The 27078-nt window shown below is 37.9% G+C and overlaps 1 protein-coding gene and 1 pseudogene across 7 annotated transcripts in view; one reads left to right on the top strand and one right to left on the bottom strand.

The window, feature by feature from the left end:
* The window catches only part of PPP2R3A (protein phosphatase 2 regulatory subunit B''alpha), a 215807-nt gene that overhangs the window by 44565 nt on the left and 144164 nt on the right, over nucleotides 1-27078 (top strand). For 5 of the 7 annotated variants that reach the window (XM_032408648.1, XM_032408642.1, XM_032408644.1 and 2 more), the window contains one exon: nucleotides 8921-11357. In XM_032408648.1, the coding sequence (XP_032264539.1) occupies nucleotides 9363-11357 (1995 nt within the window). In that variant the 5' untranslated portion in view covers nucleotides 8921-9362. Of the gene's footprint in view, nucleotides 1-2745; nucleotides 2795-7406; nucleotides 7433-8920; nucleotides 11358-27078 lie in introns of those variants that run through there. The other 2 variants (XM_032408645.1, XM_032408647.1) reach the window with 2 other exon arrangements.
* Nucleotides 3910-7409, bottom strand: LOC116635009 (annotated as a pseudogene).

Here is a 27078-nt window from a genome sequence, read left to right as displayed (position 1 = left end):
AGGTATTTTTTTTTTTTTTTTTGAGAGAGAGAGAATGAGAGAGAGAGCACATGAGAGGGGGAGGGTCAGAGGGAGAAGCAGACTCCCTGCCAAGCAGGGAGCCCGATGCGGGACTCGATCCAGGGACTCCAGGATCATGACCTGAGCCGAAGGCAGTCGCCCAACCAACTGAGCCACCCAGGCGCCCCTGTTGACAGGTATTTTTAATTCTATATCACTCTTATTCATACACTGTCTTTGGGACTATTCCATAGTCTGGGATTCCTTTGAAATTCCACTTGCTAAGGTTACCAGTGACCTTCATATTAGCAAACCCAATGGGTAATTTTTGTTTTGCCTTCACCTCTCTGCAGTATCCAACACTAGTGACCTCCATTTTGAGTCTCTCCTTCAGCCTCTTTGAAACTGCTTTCTCCTGGTTTCCATGTTACCTTTTTGGCTCTTCCTTCTTAGGTTCCCTCTAAGAATTCTGTTCCTCTGTTTAACCCAGAAATGCCAGTGAGCCCAGCTATGCCCTCAGCCCAGAGCTCTTCTCACTTTGTGCACTCACCCTGAGTAACCTCAGTGCTGCATCACTAACCCAGTTCTTTCTGCTGACCTCCAGGTGTTTGTATTCACATTTCATCCAGTCATCACCACTTGGATATTCCACAGGAACCTCTTCAAACAACACATTCAGAATAACACTCTCTGTTTTATATGGCCACTTTCCTTAAAACAAAAACAAAAAGTTTGTGTTGGGCGTAGCAACACTAGTCCCCCAAAACCCAAGCCTGAAACCCAGGATTCTTCCCTTTCACTTTCTCCTCCTATTCTGTGAATTCTTCCTCTTTGACTATCTAATCAGTGCCCTCCTCTTTGTTAATTACTGCCACCTACTTGATTTTGGTTCTTACCACTTCTTGCATGGATTATTACAGTAGTCTCCTAATTGACTTCCATGCCTCCACTCAGCTGCTAGAATAATCTTTCTAAAATATAAATTTCGTCCTGTTATTCCCCAGCCTAAAAGGTCTTTGTTTTACCTGTAGTTTTCAGAATTAAGTCCAGGCTCTTAATTTAGCACACAGGCCAGTCTGTGGTCTAGTTCCTGCTGCTCTCCTGGTTTCCTCTCCTCTTGCTTTCTACTCCCCCCAGTGAAATCAACTGGAACTGCTTGTAGTTCTGAAAGCTGTGCCTTGTTAGGCCTCTGAGCCTTCACCTATATGTTCCCCTCTGCCTAGAGTATTCTTCCCTTCTTTTTTTTTTTTTTTTTTTAAGATTTTATTTATTTATTTGACACAGAGAGAGAGAGTACAAGCAGGGGGAGCAGCAGAGGGAAAGAGAGAAGCAGGCTCCCCGTGGAGCAGGGCCTTGATCTCAGAACCCTGGGATCGTGACCTGAGCCAAAGGCAGACACTTAACCGACTGAGCCACCCAGGCGCCCCCTTCCCTTCCTTTTTGTTTAATTTTCATTGGTCCTTCAAAACTAGGTTCGTACATTCCTTACTTTGGGGAAATCTTTCCTGACTCTTCAGTCAAATTTGGATGCTCTCTTTCAAAATAGGCCAACAGCGTGAAGGAAAGGCTTCACAAATGAACACAAAATGTCTGTGAGGTAAATAAAACAATGTTTAGGCACAATTTAAAATAATGCACTTCCTTTTTTTCATCTATCAAATTAGCAAAGATTTAAAGAGTGGTATCATTCAAGGAGAACATGGGGAAATGGATCTGATCCTATCCTGATATTGGAAGTAGAAATTTGTCATTTTTCTGGAGGAAAGACTGACCTTATATATCTAAGAACCTTTAAAATGTGTATGCATACATACACATACCCCTTTTGACTCAGCATTCTACTACGTGGACTATATCCTAAGAAGATAACTAGACAACTCTGAAAAGTGTATGTATAAGAATGTTTATCACTGTTTATTTTAAAACAAAAAAAATAGTAAGTAACCTAATTGTATATCAGTGGTAGATGGCTGAATTATTTTATCCATATGGTAAAATATTGTATGTCCTTTAAAATGATTTTGCTCTGGGGCTCCTGGGTGGCACAGTCAGTTAAGCATCCAACTCTTGGTTTTGGCTCAGGTTGTGAACTCCTGGTGGTGACATCAAGCCCCAGTCGGGCTCCGTGCTCAGCACAGAGTCTGCTCAAGATTCTGTCTCCCTCTCCCCTCTGCCCCTCCCACTCGTGCGTTTTCTCTCTCTCTCTCTCTCTGAAATAAATAAATCTAAAAAAAAATGATCTAGATCTGTTCTGACATGGAAGTATATTCATGAGATTATTGCTAGTTTGAAGTAAGTTTTAAAATACACAGTATGGTCACACTTTTGTAAAAAATATACATTTATAAATTTTCATAAGAAAATGTCAGGATACATATCCATAAAAACATTAACTGGTTATTTTTGAATGGGTAAGTAAAATGTTTTTTACTTATGAACATTTTCTAACTTTTCTGAAAAGAATGTGTATTAATTGTGAGAGCAAATGGGGGACAACGGAAGCCCTACCCTAGTGCTCCTGATTCCCACTGTGCTTGCTTCTCTCATTGCCCTCACACAGTAAGTACACTCAGGGCCATCATAATGAATTATTTTGGGCCTGGCTCAGATTAGAAAATGTTTGATGAGTGACTTATAGCAGTAACAGCGATTGAACATTTCTTGTGTTGTAAGCCTTGTTCTAAGCATTTGACATGTTCACTTAATCCTCGTGAGATGGGTAGTGTTATTATCTCTGTTTTACAGGTGAAAGAGGCTGACAGAAGTTAACCAGCTTATGTAAGGCCACACAGCTGTAAGTGGCAGGGTGGGAATTCAACCCATGTAGCCTGGCTTTCACTTAGAGACACAAGATAGCGTGGTGGTTCTGAATTAGATAGACTATGATCCATCTCTGATTGAGACTAGTTGGATTAGTTTCTATGTCTAGGATTCCAGCTAGACAGTTGGGCATCAGTTACTCATGGTCTGAATAAAAAAGACAGAATTTGACACTCACAGATCTGAACCAAATACTGGGGAAGTAATCTTGTTCTCTTTGGCATTTTTATAAAAAGCTCAAATCATTTTAGACTGTAAGCTTCTCGTTGAAATTGGTGCCACCCCTTGGGGTTTGGCTTTGTTATATGCTTCCTCCCTCTTCCAGTTATGTCCCTTCAAAACTTTAACTTAGAGACCTAAATTTGCAATTAGTTCTTTAACTCTTCTTCCCACTTTTTTTCTCAGTAAGGTTACTTATGGCAAATTCATCAAATTGCATTTTTAAAACCTACCAATCTTCATTTTTGCCATACCTTCTTTTTTTCCTTCATGTTTTCTTTTAAAGTCTTAACATTTCTGAAAGCTACATTCCTATTATCTGGAACTACATTGTTTAATATAGTGGCTACTAGCCACATGCGGCTTTTTAAGTTATAATTAATTAATTAGAATGGGCAAAAATGTAAACAGCACTTCTCCAAAGAAGATATGGGGCTGGTCAGTAAGCACAAGAAAAGATGTTCGGCATCATTAGACATTAAGAAAATGTAAGTTAAAACCACAATGAGATAACAGCACACACCTATTAGAATAGCTAAAATAGAAAATACTGACAATGCCAAATGCTGAAAAAGATGTGGAACCAACCATATCTCTTGTTCTGGCGGGAATGTAAAATGGTACAGTTATTCAGGTGAACAGTTTTGCAGTTTCTTATAAAGATATACTTAAGGGGTGCCTGGGTCACTCACTTGATTAAGTGTCTGACTTTGGCTCAGGTCATGATCTTGGGGTTCTGGGATTAAGCCCTGTGTGGGGCTTCCGGCTCAGTGAAGTCTGCTTGTCCCTCTCTCTCTCCCTCTGTCCCTCCCCCAACTCATGCTCCCTGTCTCTCTAAAAAAATAAAATCTTAAAAAAAATATATATACATATACACTTAACATACAACCCAACAGTCAGACTTATATTTACACTAGAGAAATGAAAACTTATGTTCACACAAAAACCTGTGCACCAGTATTCACAACAGCTTTATTTGTAATAGCCAGAAAATGGAGACAGCATAAATATCCTTGAACGAGTGAATGGGTGAACAAACTGTGGTATATCCACACAATGGAATACAACTCAGCAATAGAAAGAAATGAACTGTTGATACAGGTGGTGAAGTGAATGCCTCAAAATCATTCTGTTAAGTGAGAGAAGAAAATATCAAAAGTTTATATACTTTATGATTCCATACATAAAACATTTTTGAAATAACAAAACTATAATGATGGAAAATAGATCCATTATTGTCAGGGTTAGGATTGGGGTGACTGTAACTTTATAGTCACAGTGTATATAAAGTCATAGGGTAATAGGAGGGGTTTTGGGGGTTGTTGGGACAATTCTGTATCCTGATTGTGGTGGTAATTATTGTAGAAGGAAGGGAGGAGGGAAGGAGTGAGTGCAAGTAAAACTGGTGAAATCTGAATAAAGTCTGTAGTTCAGTTAATAGTACCAATGTCAATTCCTGGTTTTGCTCATTGTACTATGGTGATGTGATGTAGGATGTTATCTTTGGAGGAAACTGGAGGAAGAGTACACAGGAACTCTCTCTACTATGTTTGCAACTTCTGTGTGAGTCTAAAACAATTTCAAAATTTCAAAAATTGTTTTTACTGAATAAATTCAGGCTTTATTTGTTTATGTTATATTAGTAATAAAATTAAAATTCAGCTCTTCAGTTACACTAGCCACATTTAAAGGGCTCAGTAGCCTCATGTGGCTAAAGGCAACCATATCAGAAGAGATAGAGAATATTTCCATCAACACAGCATGTTTTGTAGGGCAGCTGTGGTCTAAAAGCACCTGTCTGTCTTTGGCCAGTGTTCTCTCTTCCTTGACTATTTCAAATTCTAATATCACACTAATACTTGTATTTTCTGTCATGTTACCTTATAAACTGGCTGTTTTGGTTATATCCAAGCTTAGAGAAATACTTCTTTAATTTCTCAAATTTCAGAGAAATAAAATAGTCTTTATGTTAATTTAGGAATTTATCACATGTTTTCGTAGGTGTCTGGATATTTAAATTTTCTAACACTCATATATTTTGCCTCTGCACCAGTTTTATCTTCTATATTATCAACTGTATTAGGATATAGTCCTAGTATCTCTCACATAGTTACCCTGATATACTTTCTTAGTAATATCCTTTGTTTTTCTTTCCTTTTATCCTTACTGAAAAGTTCTTTCAAAATCTTGGATTTCTGAAAAGGTGTATAGTTTTTCATGTTTGGTGCTATTTCTTCCCTGTCTTTTGTGCATCTTTTGGAAAGGTAATTCCTTCTGTTGCCATGTTCTAGGAGTTTGTCCCATAACACCTAGTTCCTCTTTGACTTCTTTGCATTTTAAGTTAAGAATTACTGGGCACTTCCTTTAGTATGAACTTCTTTCTGCTTCAGCTTCATCCTTCGTGAGATCTAGTTTTAGAGTTTTATATAAGCCACCATCTGAGATTTGAAGGTGAGGAAGTGGAGAATGACACAGTAACTCCAGATCCATTCGTATAGCAACAGAGTTAAGACACTGAAGGACAAGAAGAATGGGGGGGGGGGGTGACCCACTGAGGAAAACCACAAAGAGAGAAATAAAGGAATATTGGAATTAAGATTTATATCTTCCTGGGTAGAAAAATCTGATACTATAATCAGTGTTTTTTCAAAATAATTCATAAGTTTATTGCAATTGGAATCAAATTCCAATAGCATTTTTCTTAAAACTTGACTATTCAAAAAGTCATCTGGAAGACCATCAAAGAACATTTGGAGTGTAAAAAAAAAATCATAATTAGGGATATGGGAAGGAAAACCAGATAGTAAAACTTAATAAGACAACAGTAATTACAATAGTGGAGGACTGGCATAAAAACAGAGTAATCATTGAATCCAGAGGGCCAGGAAATGTACTCTAGCATAAGAATTCAAAAAAAGAAAGGGTTCTTCATGAATTAATTGTATATGTAGTCATTAAGTCTCTAATACCTAAGTGAACAAAGGATATGAAGAGACAATGTACCAGAAAAGAAATATAACAAATAAGAAAAAAACAGTTTTCTAGGATTGAAGAAATAAAAATGAAAACAATAAAGTTCTGTTTCTCATTAAGGGGGGTAAAGATTTTTATTGTTAAAATGCCATTGCTATTGATGGTGTAGTGAAACTGATGCTCTCCTTTTCAGTCATAATCTCCTTCCTTTCATTGCTTTACTGCATCATTCTTTTATTTTTAAAGAATAAAAATAAAAGTTTATTATACAAAATTGAGGCCTTCATATTTCATAGTTCACTAAGGCTAAAGAAAGACTAGGTATTTTTTAAAATCATTCACAAAAATTTCACTTTCACTAGCCCTCATCCCAACTATTAAAAAATGGCCTGACCAAATGTTATCAAAACAAACACTATAAATAACACCAAGTCCTTTAAAGACAACTATCCCCTATGTTATTTCTTGGCATAGGTGATCTTCATGGCATGGGGATGGTGTGATTTTATATCGCTGTAAAGCATCCCTGGCAGCTCCAGCCTATCCGTCATTTTCAAATTCAACAAAAGCAATGTCATGACTCCCAGGTACCAAACATACTTCCTTGAAGCCAAGAAACTGATTAAACAGCATGGATAACATCATCTCATTAGTCTCTTCTGGTAAACTATTGAGGAATAAAATATAGTTTGGAGGGTAATCAGGGACCTGAGGATTTGGTGTTGAATTTCCTTGGGTATTTGCTGCATTTGGTGTTCCCTGACCAGGCTTTTTGTTTGCACTGGTCGCAGTCTGTTCCACAGTTTTCACTTTTTTCTTTTCCTTCTTTTCTTTGTCAGCAAAAGTGCCACGCATTTTAGATATTATATCAGAATCTGTTTTTGTATACTGGATTCACATTGGTTTACCATAAAATGGAAATCCTTGTAACTGTCTCAAGGCATTTGTGGATGAGCCCAGTTCCTTAAAAATAACAAAGGCTTGCCCCCTCATCTTCATGGTCTTTAGAACTACAGATCTACAGCGTGGCCAAACTGAGAAAACAGGGCAAAACAGGGATCTCTTCAATTCTTCTTTTTTAATTTTGTTATTCATATTGTTGATGTAAGTTGTATGACTTGGTCTGCTATCCATGTTATCCTGTTCAGATTGCCTGAGGCCTACGCTGGTTCCCCACGAACTGATTACTGCATCATTCTTGATTTAGTAGTATCGCACACCTATCCTTCAGCAAATCCTACTGGCTCTACCTTTGACATATATACAGTATCTAAACTTCTCCATTATTACTGTCCTGGTCCGAGCCCCCAAGCCTTCTTGCCCAATTTATTGCAGTAGCCCCTAATTTGCTTCTCTGCTTTTTATCTTGATCCTTCACAGTCTCTTCTGAACACAGCAGCCGGAATTACCAGTTTAAAATGTAAGTCTGATCATGTCATTCCTCTGCTCAGTAGCCATCAGTTATTTCCCAGCTCACTCAGGATAAAGCCAAATTTATCGTAAATCTACAGATCCTGCATGATTTAAACTCCCACCTTTCCTTTCTGACCTCACCTCCCACACTGCCCCACTTGCTCTCTCTGTTCCAGTCACTTTAGCCTCCTTGTCTTTCTTATAATACATCAAGCATGCTCCCACCTCAGGGCCTTTCCACCTATGGTTATTGTGCCTGAGATGATTTAGCCCAAAATACCTCCTCAGCCTGTTCCCTTTATTCTTTCAGGTCTGTGTTCAAATATCAGGGAGATCTTCCCCAACCCCCCCCCTTTTTTTAAGGTTTTATTTATTTGACAGAGACACAGTAAGAGAAGGAACACAAGCAGGGGGAGTGGGAGAGGGAAAAGCAGGCTTCCTGCAGAGCAAGGAGCCCAACGCAGGCCTCGATCCCAGGACCCTGGGATCATGACCTGAGCCGAAGGCAGACGCTTAACGACTGAGCCACCCAGACGCCCCCCCCGACCCCCCTTTGTAACACAGTCCCTCTCATTCTTTCTGAACCCCTGCCCTGCTTGATTTTTCTCCATAGCACATGTCACCATCTAAGATATATGTTTACATGCATGGTGTTTTTCTTTATCCAACTAGATTATCAGCTCAGTAAGAACAGAGACTTTATTTTATTCACTGCTGTATCCTTAGCACTTAACAAGTGCCTGGCACATAGTAGGCACTCAATATTTCTTGAGTGAGTAGATTGAACCTTTTTAGAAAGCAACTACAGCATGGTTTAAAAGCCTTTTTTTTTTTTTTAAGTAAAAGGATGATTAAGTAAATTCTATCCACTTGGTAACGAGAAAGCTCTGCATGTGGTAGTATCTGAGAGGATAGGATCAAGAGCAGTAATGACAGTTGTTTCTCTTAGATAGTAAGAAAAGAGAAGATGATGGGAGAATAATTTCCAAGTATAGAGGAAATTGTAGAATCAAGAACAAGCGCTATATGTTAGCAACTTTTGAGATTAGATTGATGGAAGCAAAAGTTTGGTGCAGGGTAGTAGCACAAAATAAGGTTGTAGATGGATGGGAACAGATGTTGAAAGTCTTGAAAATAAGTCAAAGGAGGTAGGATGCATGGTGTCTGATGGAGATCAGCAGTGTGAATTCTTGAACTGTGAGGGCTTAAAAAAAAACTCTGAATCTAAGCTTGGTGTCATGTAAGGTAGCAGGGAGGGTAGAGTAAGAAATACCAACTGGGAGGCAGTTGTAACAAGGGAAAGTTAAGGTAATAATACTCCAGGTAGTAAGAAGTGTAGGGTGTGATGATATAAAGACATGAATCAAAGATAAGCAGTAATGTGGCAAAGAATAAGGCTTGGTGACTAACTGCATATGGGATGCAAAAGAGGAAATAAAACGTTCTCTCAGGATTAAGAAATCATTTTTAAAATTGTTTTCTTTTTTCATTACAGGTTTCTCATTCACAAAAAAATGGATCATTTAATTCTTTGGAGGACTCAGTTATCACAGTACTTCTATACTGCCAACTGAGATTTGTGACAGTAAATTAATGACAATAAATTTCTGCATCAAAGAACTGCCGAAGAACTAAGAGAGGATTTTATATTATAAAAATCCTACAGTATCATGATATTACTAAATAAAACTAAAGAGCACGATTATTAAATTATTAGACTTTCTAATACAAGCACACATGTGCAATAGCTACTGTATCCTGACAGTCACCAAACCTCAAATCTAAATGGTTTTTCTTTGTGGGAAAGGTCATTATATTTGCAAGAAACCACTGAACTTTGTCATCAAGTATATTTTCAGCAGAGTGTAAGTTAGGAGAATTTACTTGAAATAAGTTCTAGAAAATTCCAGTTCACATCACTGAGTGGATTTGATATTATGGCAGCAACTTACAGACTTGTGGTCAGTACTGTGAACCACTACAGCAGTGTGGTGATAGACCGGCGTTTTGAGCAAGCTATACATTATTGCACTGGAACCTGCCACACCTTTACACATGGAGTTGACTGCATTGTGGTACATCATAGTGTTTGTGCAGACCTCTTGCACATCCCTGTGTCTCAGTTCAAAGATGCGGATCTGGACTCTATGTTTCTACCCCATGAAAATGGGTTTTCCTCAGCTGAGGGTGACTATCACCAGCAGGCCCTAACAGGCATACCCAGGGTTAAGAAAGGGTCTACCTTTCAGAACACCTGTAACTTAAAGGACATTGCAGGAGAAGCAATCAGTTTTGCCAGTGGGAAAATAAAAGAATTTTCCTTTGAAAAGCTCAAAAACTCTAACCATGCAGCCTACAAAAAGGGAAGAAAAGTTAAGTCTGACTCATTTAATAGGAGGTCAGTTGATTTTGACTTGCTCTGTGGCCATTATAACAATGATGGGAGCTCCCCATCCTTTGGTTTACTCCGGAGTGCCTCAGTTGAGGAAAAATCTTTGTCCCATAGAAACTCGCTTGATACAAACCTAACTTCAGTGCTTCTTCACAACTTCTCTGAAGAAGACCTGGTTACTCAGATTTTGGAAAAACATAAAATAGATAATTTTTCTTCTGGAACAGACATAAAAATGTGCTTGGACATCTTGCTGAAATGCTCTGAGGATTTGAAAAAATGTACAGATATCATAAAACAATGCATAAAGAAAAAGTCAGGGAGTAGCATCAATGAAGGAAATGGCAACGATGCAATTTCTAGCTCTGATACTGTCTATGTGAATGTAATGACCAGGTTAGCATCCTATCTGAAAAAGCTACCATTTGAATTCATGCAGCCTGGGAATAATGAGGCAATAGATTTAACAGAACTGGTCAGTAATATGCCCAATTTACAACTGACTCCCTTTTCCCCAGTATTTGGCACTGAACAGCCCCCTAAATATGAAGATGTTGTCCAGCTCTCAGCCCCTGACTCTGGACAGTTTCAAACTATAGCACTGCAAAATGACAAACACAGTTCTAGGAAAACAGACCCAGTAAAATCCATTCCAAACAACTCTACAAATCCCTTATATAACCCTGAGATAAATGATCCCAGAACTCTAAAAGATGCCCAGCTTCAATCACAGTCATTAACCATGAACTCTTTAGAAAATGTTTCTTCTGGTGACCTAATGGAAACCCTTTATATTGAAGAAGAGTCAGATGGAAAGAAAGCATTAGATAAAGGACAAATGACAGAGAATGGACCCGGTCAGAAGTTGTTAAAGGTAAATGAAGATAGAGCAGGATTTTCAGATTCTGGTACTCCTCTTAAAAAATGTTCTGCCTCAGTACAAAATGGAAGTGGTAAGATATTTGAGAAACCAATTGTTAACCTACCTGAGGAAGATCTTAAATCAAAAGTTCCTAAAGTTGAAGAGGGAGACCGCAGAGATTTTATGAATTCTAACAGTCAGGAAGAGATAGATAAATTGTTAATGGATTTAGAATCATTTTCACAGAAAATGGAGACCTCTCTAAGGGAGCCACTTGCCAAAGGTAAAAGCTCTAACTCTGTAAATAGTCATAGTCCGTTGACTGGTCAGCTTCCTGTAGATCTTGAGCCTAAGTCTAAACTCTCTTCACCCACCGAAAAAGTCTCCCCTTCTTGTCTAACAAGGATTATTGAAACCAATGGACACAAAATAGAGGAAGAGGATCGAGTCCTCTTACTGCGAATTCTAGAAAGCATTGAAGACTTTGCTCAAGAACTAGTTGAATGCAAATCAGGCAGAGGGAGCCTATCACAAGAAAAGGAAATGATGCAGATTCTACAGGAAACCTTGACAACTTCCTCCCAAGCCAATTTATCAGTCTGTAGAAGTCCTATTGGTGATAAAGCCAAAGATACTACTTCAGTGGTTTTGATTCAACAGACTCCAGAGGTGATCAAGGTAAGACCCAACAATCTTGAGTCCTAAGAAGTATCCAAAGAAATGTTTTAATGTGTGCAAAACTTATAATGAAGAACTATTTCTGTTGGTCATTTTATGTTCTACTAAAGTTCCTGCCTTAGACTTTTTTTCACTCAGTTCACTGAAAAAAACTAAAAAGTAAGGGCTTTAGAGTCAGGCAGACTGGTTTCAACTGCCCTCCTCACATGTTTTATCTTCTTCCTAGTTCTGTGACCAGAGGAAAGTTACTTAGCCTTAATATCCTCATCTATATAATGGAAATAATAAGGATCAAGATAACTTATGTGAAATGCAAGCAAGGTACCTTACACAATTAGGCATTTAATATTAGCCTCATCGTCCCCAGTCAATCAGTAGACCAGTCATTAATACATGCATGTGTAAACTATAAGGTGCAATGTGGGGTACAAAAAAGAGAGGACATGATTTCTTAAAGACCTTAAAGTCTAGTTGGGGAAACAAAACTAACATACTGGAAGCAGTTCATGAACGTGTAGGCCCTTCTATGAAAGTATTTTTGGCACAATAGGGTCTTCAAAGAAGGTAAAGACTAGAGTGTATGAGATTTGCTTCTTCATGCAAGTGGGAATAAATACCAATCTAGGGTCATAGGACAGTAGTATTTTCAAAAGGCTTTGACTTTACCCTGCTACTGATAGTTTTGCCTTAATCCCAGAAAAGCAGTTATCTTCCCACTTGTGTGTATGTCTTAGCACGGTAGTTATTTCTTGTTCATTTTATATCTCTAACATGGGTTGGCGATAGGCTCTGCTCCACCTCATTCGGGCTCAGGGTGATAAGTGCTCCGTGTTTCTACAACTGCCCCATTGCTCCATCTGGAATATGGCTTATGGATTCACCAAGGAAGGGAAAGTAAGACTTGTTGCTTTTCACTGCCTTATTCCCACCTGGGACACACTTCCTTTGCACTCACAGTCCAGTGATTCCAGCCCCAAAGCTAAGGAGCATAGGGAAGCACATAGAATATACTTGGTGAGCACTGTCTCTACCATATGAATGATGTACCATATATGTCAACATGTATGAATTCAAACATAAAGCCAATTAACAAAACAAGTTGTAAAATGATATGAATTATTTAGAGATATGTACATTGTGCAAAAAGTATGAAGAAATACATGGATACACCAAATATAATGTCCAGAACAATGATTAATCCCCAGGGAAAGAAGAGAGGTGGAACTGAGGAAGGATGTACAGGGGACCTCAGTAGTGTTAGTCATTAGTAATTTCATAATCTGGTGGTGGATCATAAGTATTTTTCATATTATTTTTATGCCTTTTTGTATCTTTAGTAAGTTTTTTAAAAATTGGATATTAAGATGGCATATATGTGGGCAAGTTAAAAAGTAAGTTAGTGTTAATATTAACATACTCATTAATATTTTCATTTAAGTAGGAAAAAAAGGTATATTGTGATCAGATGAATAATTTTTACATTGTATTTATTTTGTGGCTGTGCTGTGCACATTTTTAGTTACCAGTGACAAGTACTTAGGTTTAAAACTGTATATACTTCAGGTTACAAAATGATGATTTGGGTCTAAATATTCTCAAACATTCACTGAGCATTTCTGTGAGTCTCCTCATTCGTTGATTCACAGTTGGTAATAACTTTAGTTAATTTGGTCAATACTGGGGGCAAGAAACTGGAAATTAGTTACAAAAATAAAAAAAAATGCTTTCACGTACACAGGCAATACTGATGTGCTTAATATTTTATAAAGAAAATACAATACAGCAATCTCAAAATGTAATAACATAAGAACTAACCGTTCTTGTGAACTAAGGCATGCTAAGACATTTAGATGTATTATCTCACTATTTTCCCCTCAATAACCTGTCTGCTCATTACAAAAAAAAATGTTCACCTTTTCTGCTGACCTATTCCAATGTCTAACAACCATTATAAGCATAAACTTACTGTAATACAGTGTTTTGAATTTTATTTGACCCTCCTCCCCCATTATCTTCTCTGAAAAAAGGGGGGAAAATTCTTCTAAAGGAAATGAGCTGTAGAAAGTAGAAAATGTGAGCCTGAGGCCAAGAGTAAATCCTATGTAGCATCTCTCCTATGTCCCTGGTTAACAGCTTATGAGCATGTCCCCCCTCTAACCTTCCCAATCTAAGTATGCCCAACTAAAAATCCCACACTGGGCTCTATTGCTTTCCAATTTTTTAACAAGTGTGGACTGAGATCAAAATCTTATTAAAACACTCGCCCATAGAGAGGGGAACCCTCTTACACTGTTGGTGGGAATGCAAACTGATGCAGCCACTCTAGAAAACAATATGGAGATTCCTCAAAAAGTTAAAAACAGAACTACCCAGCAATTGCACTACCAAGTATTTATCCAAAGGATACAAAACAAGTGATTCAAAAGGGCACATGCACCCTAATGTTTATAGCAGCAATGTCCACAATAGCCGAAATATGGAAAGAGCCCAGATGTCCATTGACGGATGAATGGATAAAGAAGAAGTGGTATATATATGTAATGGAATTCTATTCAGCCATCAAAAAGAATGAAATCTTGCCATTTGCAATGACGTGGATGGAACTAGAGGGAATTATGCTAAGCAAAATAAGTCAGAGAAAGACAAATACCGTATGATTTCACTCATGTGGAATTTAAGAAACAAAATAGATGAACATAGGGGAAGGGAAGGAAAAATAAAATAAGATGAAAACAGAGAAGGAGGCAAACCATAAGAGACTCTTAACTCTAGGAAACAAACTGAGAGTTGCTGGAGGGGAGGTAGGTGGAGGATGGGGTAACTGGGTAAAGGGCATTAAGGAGCGCACTTGATGTAATGAGCACTGGGTGTTATATGCAACTGATGAACCATTAAATCCTACTCCTGAAACTAATAATACAGTATATGTTAACTAAATTGAATTTATTTTTTTAAATAATTTTTTTATTTATTTGAGAGAGAGAGAGAGCAACAGAGATAGGGAGAGAGAGCATGAGCGGGGAGGGGAGGGAGAAGCAGGCTCCCTGCTGAGCAGGGAGCCTGATGCGGGGCTTGATCCCAGGACCCCGGGATCATGACCTGAGCCAAAGGCAGACACTTAACCGACTGAGCCACCCAGGTGCCCCGACTAAATTGAATTTAAACACAAAATTTAAAAAAAGACTCTCCCATCACTCTTTTAAATAAGTCCCCTTATCATAGAATAGAATAAAATTATTTGTAAGATCATAGAATAGAATAAAACTTTATTTATTTTTTTTTTTTAAAGATTTTATTTATTTATTTGACCAGAGAGAGCACAGCAAGAGAGGAAACACAAGCAGGGGGAGTGGAAGAGGGAGAAGCAGGCTTCCCGCGGAGCAGGGAGCCCGATGCGGGGCTCGATCCCAGGACCCTGAGATCATGACCTGAGCCCAAGGCAGATGCTTAATAACTGAGCCACCCAGGCGCCCCTAGAATAAAATTTTTTAAATAGAATAAAATTTAAAAAATTTTTTTACCCAGCGCCCCAGAAAAGAAGAAAATTTGATGAGATTTCTCCTTGATAAAAGTTGAAAAAATAATTTCTGAAAAGCCAATTTAAAGAGAAAGGTAATATAAAATGTTTAATTCCTGAAGATACTTAATGCAAGAAAATAAAACCATTTTTCTTGACTCAGTTGCCTTCCTGCTTATTCTTTTTTTTTTTTAATCTTTCTTTGCTTCTTATGAAATATTTTAAATCAGGAGTTGGCAGATGTTTTCTATAAAGGGCCAGATGTAAATATCTAAGGCTTTGCAAGGTCATGAGTTCTCTGTCACATAGTCTTCTTTGTATTTTTTTTTTTTTAAACAACGCTTTAATAATGTAAAACTAGGGGCACCTGGGTGGCTCGGTTGGTTAAGCGTCTGCCTTCGGCTCAGGTCATGATCCCAGGGTCCTGGGATCGAGCCCCACATCAAGCTCCCTGCTCAGCGGGGAGCCTGTTTCTCCCTTTCCCTCTGCTGCTCCCCCTGTTTGTGCTCTCTCTCTCTCTTTCAAATAAATAAATAAAATCTTAAAAAAAGAAAAAATGTAAAACTATTCTTAGCCCCAAGCCTTAAAAAACAGGTAGTGGTCCACATTTGGCCCACAGAGTTTATTTCATCAATCCCTGTTTTAAATAGAAAAGTATAGGGAATGACAGAAAAAGCACTCCTTATTACCTACCACATAACTTTGTCAAATATTAACATTTTATCATATTTGCTTCAGATCTTTATTTAGTATTTTTTAATTATCATTATCATTGTTTTTTTTTACATTAGATGTAAATGGTTTTTTTTTTAAATTTTATTATGTTATGTTAGTCACCATACAATACATCATTAGTTTTTGATGTAGTTATCCACGATCCATTGTTTTCATATAACACCCAGTGCTCCATGCAGTACGTGCCCTCCTTAATACCCATCACTGGGCTAACCAATCCCCCCTCCCCCCTCCCCTCTAAAACCCTGTTTGTTTCTCAGGTCCATAGTCTCTCATGGTTCATCTCTCCCTCCAATTCCCCCCCGCCATTTTTCCCTTCCTTCTCCTAATGTCCTCCATGTTATTCCTTATGTTCCACAAATAAGTGAAACCATATGATAATTGACTTTCTCTGCTGACTTATTTCACTTAGCATAATCTCCTCCAGTCCCATCCATGTTGATGTAAAAGTTGGGTATTCATCTTTTCTGATGGCTGAGTAATATTCCATTGTATATATGGACCACATCTTCTTTATCCATTCATCTGTTGAAGGGCATCTCGGCTCTTTCCACAGTTTGGCTATTGCAGACATTGCTGCTATGAACATTGGGGTGCATATGGCCCTTCTTTTCACTACATCTGTGTCTTTGGGTAGTAGTGCAATTGCTGGGTCATAGGGTAGCTCTATTTTTAAATTTTTGAGGAACCTCCACACTGTTTTCAAAGTGACTGTACCAACTTGCATTCCCACCAACAGTGTAAGAGGGTTCCCCTTTCTCCACAACCTCTCCAACATTTGTTGTTTCTTTCCCTGTCCATTTTTGCCATTCTAACTGGTGTAAGGTGGTATCTCAGTGTGGTTTTGATTTGAATTTCCCTGATGGCTACTGATGATGAACATTTTTTCATGTGTCTGTTAGCCATTTGTATGTCTTCTTCAGAGAAGTGTCTTTTCATATCTTCTGCCCACTTTTTGACTTCATTATTTGTTTTTTGGATGTTGAGTTTCAGAAGTTCTTTATAGATTTTGGGTACTAGCCCTTTATCTGTAGTGTCATTTGCAAATATCTTCTCCCATTCTGTGGGTTGCCTCTTTGTTTTGTTGACTGTTTCCTTTGCTGTGCAGAAGCTTTTTATCTTGATGAAGTCCCAAAAGTTCATTTTTGCTTTTGTTTCACTAGCTTTTGGAGATGTATCTTGAAAGAAGTTGCTGTGGGCAATGTCAAAGAGGTTACTGCCTATGTTCTCGTCTAGAATTTGGATGGATTCCTGTCTCACATTGAGGTCTTTCATCCATTTTGAGTTTATCTTTGTGAATGTGTTAGAGAATGGTCGAGTTTCATTCTTCTGCATGTGGCTGTCCAATTTTCCCAGCACCATTTATTGAAGAGACTGTCTTTTTTCCATTGCATGTTTTTTCCTGCTTTGTTAAAGATTATTTGACCATAGAGTTGAGGGTCCATATCTGGGTTCTCTATTCTGTTCCATTGGTCTGTATATCTGTTTTTGTGCCAGTACCATGCTGTCTTGGTGATCACTGCTTTGTAATGTAGCTTGAAATCGGGCAACATGATGCCCCCAGCTTTGTTTTTCTTTTTCAACATCTCCTTGGCGATTCGGGATCTTTTCTGATTCCATACAAATTTTAGGATTGTTTGTTCCAGCACTTTGAAAAATGTCATTGGAATTTTGATTGGGATGGCATTGAAGGTATAGATTGCTCTGAGTAGCATAGACATTTTAACAATGTTTATTCTTCCGATCCATGAGCATGGAATGCTTTTCCATCTTTTTGTGTCTTCAATTTCTTTCATGAGTGTTCTGTAGTTCCTAGAGTATAGATCCTTTACCTCTTTGGTTAGGTTTATTCCGAGGTATCTTACGGTTTTTGGTGCTATTGTAAATGGAATCGTTTCTCTAATTTCTCTTTCTACAGTTGCATTGTTAGTGTATAAGAAAGCAGCTGATTTCTGTGCATTGATTTTGTATCCTGCCACATTACTGAATTGCTGGATGAGTTCTAGTAATTTGGGGGATGGAGTCTTTTGGATTTTCCACATAAAGTATCCTGACATCTGCAAAGAGAGAGAGTTTGACTTATTCTTTGCCAATTTGAATACCTTTTATTTCTTTTTGTTGTCTGATTGCTGTTGCTAGGACTTCTAGTACTATGTTGAACAATAGTGGCGAGAGTGGGCATCCTTGTGTTCCTGATCTTAAGGGAAAGGCTCTTAGCTTTTCCCCATTGAGGATGATACTTGCTGTGGGTTTTCATAGATGAATTTTGTGAACTTGAGGAATGTTCCCTCTATCCCTATACTCTGAAGAGTTTTAATTAGGAAAGGATGTTGTATTTTGTCAAATGCTTTTTCTGCATCAATTGAGAGGACCATATGGTTCTTCTCTCTCCTCTTATTAATGTGTTCTATCACATTGATTGATTTGCGAATGTTGAACCACCCTTGCGTCCCGAGGATAAATCCCACTTGGTCGTGGTGGGTGATCCTTTTAATGTATTGTTGGATCCTATTAGCTAGGATTTTGTTGAGGATTTTGGAATCCATATTCATCAGGGATATCAGTCTGGAATTCTCCTTTTTGATGGGGTCTTTGCCTGGTTTGGGGATTAAGGTAATGCTGGCCTCATAGAATGAGTCTGGAAGCTTTCCTTCTCTTTCTATTTTTGAAACAGCTTCAGGAGAATAGGTATTATTTCTTCTTTGAAAATTTGGTAGAATTCCCCAGGGAATCCATCAGGTTCTGGACTCTTGTTTTTTGGGAGGTTTTTGATCACCGCTTCAATTTCGTTACTAGTTATTGGCCTATTCAGGTTGTCGATTTCTTCCTGTTTCAGTCTTGGGAGTTTATAGGTTTCCAGGAAGCCCTCCATTTCATCCAGGTTGCTCAATTTATTGGCATATAGTTATTGATAATAATTTCTAATAATTGTTTCCGTGATCTCTCCCCTTTCATGCATAATTTTATTAATTTGGGTCCTTTCTCTTTTCTTTTGGATAAGTCTGGCCAGCAGTTTATCGATCTTATTAATTCTTTCAAAAAACCAGCTTCTGGTTTCGTTGATCTGTACTGTGTTTCTGGTTTCTAATTCATTGATTTCTGCTCTAATCTTAATTATTTTTCTTCTGATGCGTGGCTTAGACATCGTTTGTTGCTTTTTCTCTAGTTCTTTAAGGTGTAAAGTTAGTTGGTGAATTTGGGATTTTTCTATTTTTTGAGTGGGGCTTGGATGGCTATGTATTTCCCCCTTAGGACCACCTTTGCAGTGTCCCATAGGTTTTGGACTGATGTGTTTTCATTCTCATTGTTTTCCATGAATTGTTTAAGTTCTTCTTTGATTTCCTGGTTGACCCAAACATTCTTGAGCAGAGTGGTCTTTAGCTTCCAAGTGTTTGAATTTCTGCCAAATTTTTTCTTGTGATTGAGTTCCAGTTTTAAAGCATTATAGTCTGAGAATATGCAGGGAATAATCTCAGTCTTTTGGTATCGGTTGAGACCTGATTTGTGACCCAGTATGTGGTCTCTTCTGGAGAAGGTTCCATGTGTGCTGGAGAAGAATGAGTATTCTGTTGTTTTAGGGTGGAATGTTCTGTATATATCTATGAGATCCATCTGGTCCAGTGTGTCATTCAAAGCTCTTGTTTCTTTGTTAATTTTCTGCTTAGATGATCTGTCTGTTGCTGAGAGTGGAGTATTGAGGTCTTCTACAATTAACGTATTGTTATCAATATGACTCTTTATTTTGGTTAACAGTTGGCTTATGTAGGTGGCTGCTCCCATGTTGGGGGCATAGATATTTACAATTGTTAGATCTTCTTGTTGGATAGACCCTTTAAGAATGATATAGTGTCCTTCTGTGTCTCTAACTACAGTCTTTAGTTTAAAATCTAAGTTGTCTGATATAAGAATTGCTACCCCAGCTTTCTTTTGAGGTCTGCTGGCATGGAAGATGGATCTCCATCCCTTCACTTTCAGTCTGGATGTATCTTTAGGTTCAAAATGAGTCTCTTGTAGACAGCATATGGATGGGTCCTGTCTTTTTACCCAATCTGCAACCCTGTGCTGTTTTATGGGAGCGTTTAGGCCATTCACATTGAGAGTGATTATTGAAAGATATGAATTAATTGTCATCATGTTGCCTGTGAAGATGTTGTTTTTATAGATTGTCCCTGTAAATTTCTGTTGTATATCACTCTTGGGGTCTTTCTCCTTTTATAGAACACCCCTTAATATTTCTTGCAGGGCCGGCTTAGTGGTCACATATTCTTTCAGCTTCTGCCGGTCGTGGAAACTCTGCATCTCTCCATCCATTCTAAATGAAAGCCTTGCCAGATAAAGTATTCTTGGCTGCATGTTCTTTTCATTTAGTACCCTGAATATGTCTTGCCAGGCCTTTCTGGCTTGCCAGGTCTCTGTGGATAGGTCTGACGTTATTCTGATGTTCCTCCCTCTGTACGTAAGGAATCTCTATCCCCTAACTGCCCTTAAGATGGTTTCTTTGGTTCTAAGATTTGCGTGTTTTTACTATTACATGCCAGGGTGTTGGCCTGTTTTCCTTGATCTTGGGAGGGGTCCTCTCTGCCTCTAGGACACGAATGTTTGTTTCATTCTCCAGATTAGGGAAGTTCTCAGCTACTATTTGCTCAAATATATCTTCTAGTCCTCTCTCTCTCTCCACCCCCTCAGGGATCCCAATAATTCTGACATTGGAACGTTTCATGGTGTCACTTATTTCTGATTCTATTTTCATGGATTCTGAGTTGTTTTTCCCTGGCCTCTTCTTTTCCCTTCTTGTCTATTAATTAGTCTTCTAAATCACTAATTCGTTCTTCTGCCTCGCTTACCCTAGCTGTTAGATTATCTAGATTGGATTGGATCTCATTGATAGCATTTTTAAGTTCTGCCAATTCAGCTTTCATTTCTGCCCTTTGAGACTCTATGTTGCCATTAATCACTTTCTCCATTCTAGCTATCGTCTTCACAATTGCTAGCCTGAATTCCATCTCTGACATCTTGGTTATATCTGAATCCATTTGTAAATCTGTGGCATAAGTCATAGTCTCTGAGTCTTTCCTATTTGGGGGGTTCCTCCTCCTAGTTCTGTTGAGGAGTGGTTGAGGGAATGTATAGAGTCCAAATTATTGACCACAACCCAAGCAAGATGCACCTATTTTATGGGGACCTTAGGGTTGCTGGCCTCTTGTTTTCCCAGCCTGTCTTCTGCCGGGGGGACCTGCCGTGCTGTTACTCAGGCAACCCTGTTTGGGCAGAGTTGCCCTGCCCCCTGTGGTGGGGGATGGGCTCAGTGAAAACTGGTTTTTTGGGGCTTTCGTTCTCTCGCGGCTTTCCGCATCTCTTCCACGAGTCAGAGCAGAAGAGACCGTTTCCAACCCTCTGCCTCAGAGCAGAGAGATCACAGTCTGTTCATCAGTGAGGTCTCCAGGCCACACTATCTCCGTTTCTGTCCGTGCTGCTATAAACTGCAGCGTCCTGGGTTGTGCACCCTTCAGCAGTGCTCCAAGTCCTCTCATCCAGGTTGGGGCATGTCTCTGCCCTTTGTGCTTCTAAAACCGCCAGCTGCCCCCACTTCGCTCGCGCAGCCCCACCCTCCGGGTTTCAGTCCGGGGGGCTGCCCTAAAGTCCTTTCCCAGCCACTACCAGTCTGCTGGGGAGGCTATGGCTCACCGGGGTGTAGGATCCCCACAGCCAGGCTCCCTCCCCCTTCCATTTATCCTCCGATAACTGCCCGCGGAATCACGGCTCCCCGCTTCATACCTGGAAACCAAATGCCTGCAATATTCTGTTTGTAGAGATCCAGATCTATCTTCTTACATCTCAGGCTGATTTTGTGGGTGTTCAGAGTGGTCTCTTAGATATCCAGCTCAATTCCGGGACTGGTTAGAATAGGGTCCCCTACTCCTCCACCATCTTTTCCCTCTCCTGTTTTGACGGGGCAGGATTCTTTAATGAAAGAAGAATTTAAGGTAAATAAAGATGAAGATTTTTTTTTTTAAAGCTCTACTATAATATTTAAGTCTAGTGAAACCTTAAAAATTTCAACTAATTGTGGGGAAAACCTGTGTGAATTACTAAAAAGTACAAATTAAAATTTCAATGTTTTTAAGAAATAGCTTTATTAATTTCAATAATAAAGAGTAAAACTACCATCAAAGTATTGCCAAGTGTGAACTTTAGCTAGACCTATTTCAATAATGAAGTAGAGATCATTTATAGTCGTCAAAAAGTGATTAAAGAAGACAATTTAGGTGATACAAACAAACTTTATTTAACACTTCATGAAGTGGACAGTCTCTTTTCAGAGAACTGCAAAATCGGGCATAAGGCAAAAAGCTTTTATAAGCTAAAGAATAAAGAACAAAGAAAGTTAAATAGAAAACATCTGATTGGCTGGGGCCACATAGTCAGCCTTGTCTGGCATGAAAAGGCCCAGAGTTGGCTTGGCATTCGAGAATTGGCTATGTGAATATACTGTGTTTCTGGTCAAGCAGAGCATTTATAGGGATACAGTTATCTAAGTTTTGCTTTGCTGGGTGGCACCCCTGGCGGGAACAGCTCTATCTTGGGCCTAAACATTTATCTCCAGTCCCCTTGTTTGATCATCCTTTTTACCATTCTAGAGATTTGATCAAAAATACCAATCTTTCAGTTACCATCACCTCTTCAGGTCTTGGTATAGTTTTCACAAGAGATGATATCAGGCTCCTATTCTAGGAGCTGGTTTTGTTCTTCTGTTCTCTTTTGTCGTTCCAGTCTGAGAGAGACCATCTGTCAGCTGGTCAGGGGCTCTCCACATGCATTTAAACTTTCGAGAGCATGCAGTATATTAGGGAGAAAATTATTATAATATATAATATTTGGGGCACCTGGGTGGCTCAGTCGGTTTCTCTCTCCCTCAAATAATAAGTAAAATCTTTTTAAAAAAATCTCTAAAAATATATATAATATTTATATAAATAACATATGAATATAATATAATAATAAAACAATCCCGTGGTTTGGACAGTGCAAGTGAGCCAGGGTACCCATAACCCAAACCAGCTAGAATCAAATAAGTCAAGAAATTATTTCCAGAGGGTAGATACTTCTTTAAGCCAGTTGGCATGTTTATATATTTTGTGTAACTGTGTCTCCATGTCCCCAGAAATGTTTATCCAGTGAGCTTGTTTCAGAAAAACTTGAGGCATTGGAAATCAAGGAAAAATTTGTAATGGGCAGAAAGAACTACAGGATTATCAGCATCTTTGCAAATTCAGCAGGTAGTTGGAGTTTGGATTACCTGTTTTAGCAGTGGCCTGAAATATGTGAACAATGTCATTATCTTTTCAGCCTTAGACAAGGAAAAAGTTGGACAAAAGAATCAAATACCTTCATGGTATAACATTTAGGAAAAAGATGGTCGGAGAGGGAAGGAAGAAACATTCTTGATCTGATGTCTTGGGAGGAAGCAGTCTGCCTCCAATGTCAGCTACTTTTTCCTAGTCAATTGGATTTTGAGGTCTCTGGCATTTGCATAGGACCAGATGTTTGGTGGAGCCTTCTTCAGTTGTGAAATAGGCACCCAAGGTTTGATACCTTGTAATTTGGCAGCATTGTTGGTGGTTCAGAGTACTGGTAGGGTCCTTTCCCTGAATCCCACCCTTAAAAAAGCAATAGAGTAAAACAACAACTATCCATAAATGACAGAAGACTTAAAAATGCCCATGGTTAAAGATCTGATGAGAATTCACTATATTAGAATTGACAGGGAAATTTGGTTATTTCTGTGACATACAACATTTTAAGATAACTGGAATTATGACTGGTAATATTATACCAAGACATATCAGATTTTTAGGAATTTTGTAAAATTTCTAGAACACTTATATTAATAGCATGCATCCATACAAATACAATCTAAGAAGGTTTATTACATATTTGACAATGTTTCCTATGTGATTTAACATACCAAATAAACCGAATTAGTTTAACATCTCTTTTTGACAAGGTGAGAGAAATCCTTTGAGATTTTCAAGGGACTCTGGCAAATCTTAAAGTCACTTTGAGGTAAAAAAGACTCCATTTAGAATTTGATTTGGGGAAGTTATCAAGATGTCAGAAGGTCTGAACATTAAATAGGATCACAGGTCATTATGAAATAATATTTGTCTATTTAACCAAAGTGACAGTAGAAGATTTTAAAGGTGAATACATAAGGTTACATGGTTGTGAACAAAACTTAGCCCTTTTAATATTGAGAAGACTGGGTTTTCTTAAGTAATCAAAGACTGATAAAGACAATGTGAAACATAGTAAATTATTTTGGTAAAAAAAGTTTTTGCTGACCAGGCAGATTACTTAAAGGGAAAGAAAAACCTTCGTTTAATTTTTTTTTTTTTTATTAAGAGCAGACCAGTAATCTAAGAAAACACTTTGTCCTTTTAACAGAGAAAAAACCAAATTCTAGTTTTGCATCAGTGCATCAAAGATATTAAAACTTTTTAACTCATTTTTTTAACTTAAATAAATCCATTCCAATCTTAGCTAGATTGACCACACATAAAGTTCCTTTCTTAGGATTCCTTTTCCATACACTTTCTACAACTCTTTTATATCCATTCAGATTTTGTCCTAATTTTTTTTTCTTATTCTGGAACAATTATTTTACTTTTGAACAAAATTACTTTCTTTTTTCCTTTGCCAAAAAAGCAAAAACAACAACAAAACCTCATGTCCTACATACCCTATCCAAAAGACACATTCTACTTTCCTTACCAATTTTTAATATACAGCTTTTTTTTACCCGTATTATTTCAGTAATTTTAATTATGTATATTGATTAAAATTCCTAACCCTTAGAACCTTTAATTCCTGATAAAAACTAAGAAATAAGCAATAGTGGACTGTGAACTAGCAAATTTATAAACACACTTTATAATTTCTAGAAGTATATTCTTCCTATAGTAAATTTTTCAATGTGGCACATGTGTTTACTAATAGACCCAATTATTTTAGTTACTCTGTAAAAGGAAGCCAAAAGTAGATAAACCTGTGTTTATGATATAAATAATGTAAAAAAAATGTTTATAATGTAAATAATGTTTCAGTAATTTACTTGGAAATGATCTAGATATTCAATGAATATCTATAATTTAACTTAATTCAGTATAATTTTAAGGTTTCAAGTTACCAAAAAGATTTTGGAAAGTATTTTTAAATAGACATACTGTAAAGCATAATTATTATTGAAAAGTCCATTTATAACTTTCACTTACATCTATTTAATTTACTTCTTCTTAACAATTATGAAAATTTCATGAGGCATTAAGCAGCCATCATCTTTTTTTTTTTTTTTTTGAGTTTTGTGACTAGACCTTTTTTTTTTTTTTTTGGTTTTTATTTTTTTATTTATTTATTTTTTTTAAATTTTTTTATTGTTATGTTAATCCCCATACATTACATCATTAGTTTTAGATATAGTGTTCCATGATTCATTGTTTGTGCATAACACCCAGTGCTCCATGCAGAACGTGCCCTCCTCAATACCCATCACCAGGCTAACCCATCCTCCCACCCCCCTCCCCTCTAGAACCCTCAGTTTGTTTTTCAGAGTCCATCGTCTCTCATGGTTCTTCTCCCCCTCCGATTTCCCCCCCTTCATTCTTCCCCTCCTGCTACATTCTTCTTCTTCTTTTTTTTCTTTCTTAACATATATTGCATTATTTGTTTCAGAGGTACAGATCTGAGATTCAACAGTCTTGCACAATTCACAGCACTTACCAGAACACATACCCTCCCCAGTGTCCATCACCCAATCACCCCATCCCTCCCACCCCACCCCCCACTCCAGCAACCCTCAGTTTGTTTCCTGAGATTAAGAATTCCTCATATCGGGGCACCTGGGTGGCTCAGTCGTTAAGCGTCTGCCTTCAGCTCAGGTCATGATCCCGGGGTCTTGGGATCGAGCCCCGCATCGGGCTCCCTGCTCGGCGGGAGGCCTGCTTCTCCCTCTTCCACTCCCCCTGCTTGTGTTCCTGCTGTCGCTCTCTCTCTCTCTGTCAAATAAATAAATAAAATCTTAAAAAAAAAACAAAAAAACAAAATTTTAAAAGAAATTAACTTAACAAAAAAAAAGAATTCCTCATATCAGTGAGGTCATATGATACATGTCTTTCTCTGTTTGACTTATTTCGCTCAGCATAATACCCTCCAGTTCCATCCACATCGTTGCAAATGGCAAGATCTTATTCCTTTTGATGGCTGCATAATATTCCATTGTATATATATACCACATCTTCTTTATCCATTCATCAAACAGCCATCATCTTAAATTATCTTTCTTGTTGACAGATTTTGCAACAGAGATAGCATGAGCTCTTTGACTTTTAGTAAACCTAGGAAGAATAAAAGTTGTATGTCTGCATTATATTTAATATTGACAGTTCTAAAGACATGCCTGTTTTAGTTAAACCAACAAACTTAAACTAGTTTTCCCCCCAGAGATTATCCTAGATCATGTGAACTTGAAAAACATTTGGGTTAGTTTCTGTATTTCTTAGAGTATATTCTTGATTTATATAAACACTTAAGTTTTTTTTTAACCAATAGAGCTTCTTTACAAATTAATTTTGGCAATACTGTCTGAGGTAGAAAAATATCAACCATCTATAACATATAACTGTAGACATACATAAACATACAGATAGACACAAATAGGGATCTTACAGGTTTTGTTTTAAAAATTTAGCCATGAGACAGGTATGATAATGCAAAATTCACTAGTTTTTTAAACAATTGGGTCCAATTGTGTTTCTGGCAGAAGGGATAAATTTTAAGGTTACCTGCACAGACGGCTAATATTTGTGGAGAAGACTTTTAAGATTTTTCATTCACTGAGTTTCCAAATAGCCTTTCCTTTTTCCCCCCTCCTTCTCATAAGAATTACCTTGGTTCCTAGAAAAGACCAGATAGAACAGCTGCATCTCAAAGACACAGAGAAAGAATGCAAGTTCCTCCAAAAAGGACTTGTTTTCTAAGGCCAGAATTTTTACAATATGAACAAGTCTTTTGAGATGAATAGGGGAGCTTTGAGAATTGGTGAAAAGCATAGATGGGCTTTTTCTGTTCTTGTAAAGGTTCCATTTGTAGGACATTTGCTTTTAATTCCTCAAAGAATTGAGTTGTAACCTGAATGATATTAAGGTATTGACACACCCGTCCAACTGCATTATCTTTAGTTTGCTACTTTGTATCAGGGAGATCTTCAATTAAGCCAGAGGTCAAAAGATTTCTGTGTTCTAGATTGAGAGCTGATTGTCTTTGGAATGTTTTCCTTTCCCTCTAGGTATATAATTTCATTTAGCCTAGGGGAGAAGGTCTAAAGAAAAAGTTCTATCAGGCTCTGAATATCAGCTTCCAATTTGGCCAACTTCTGACCTTAGAGCTACTTAAAAAATCTTTTCAAATATCTTG

The sequence above is a fragment of the Phoca vitulina genome, unplaced genomic scaffold (genome assembly GCF_004348235.1).
Source record: "Phoca vitulina isolate PV1807 unplaced genomic scaffold, GSC_HSeal_1.0 scaffold10, whole genome shotgun sequence".
In the NCBI taxonomy this organism is placed as follows: Eukaryota; Metazoa; Chordata; class Mammalia; order Carnivora; family Phocidae; genus Phoca; species Phoca vitulina.
This window is presented reverse-complemented; position numbering and strand designations above follow the sequence as displayed.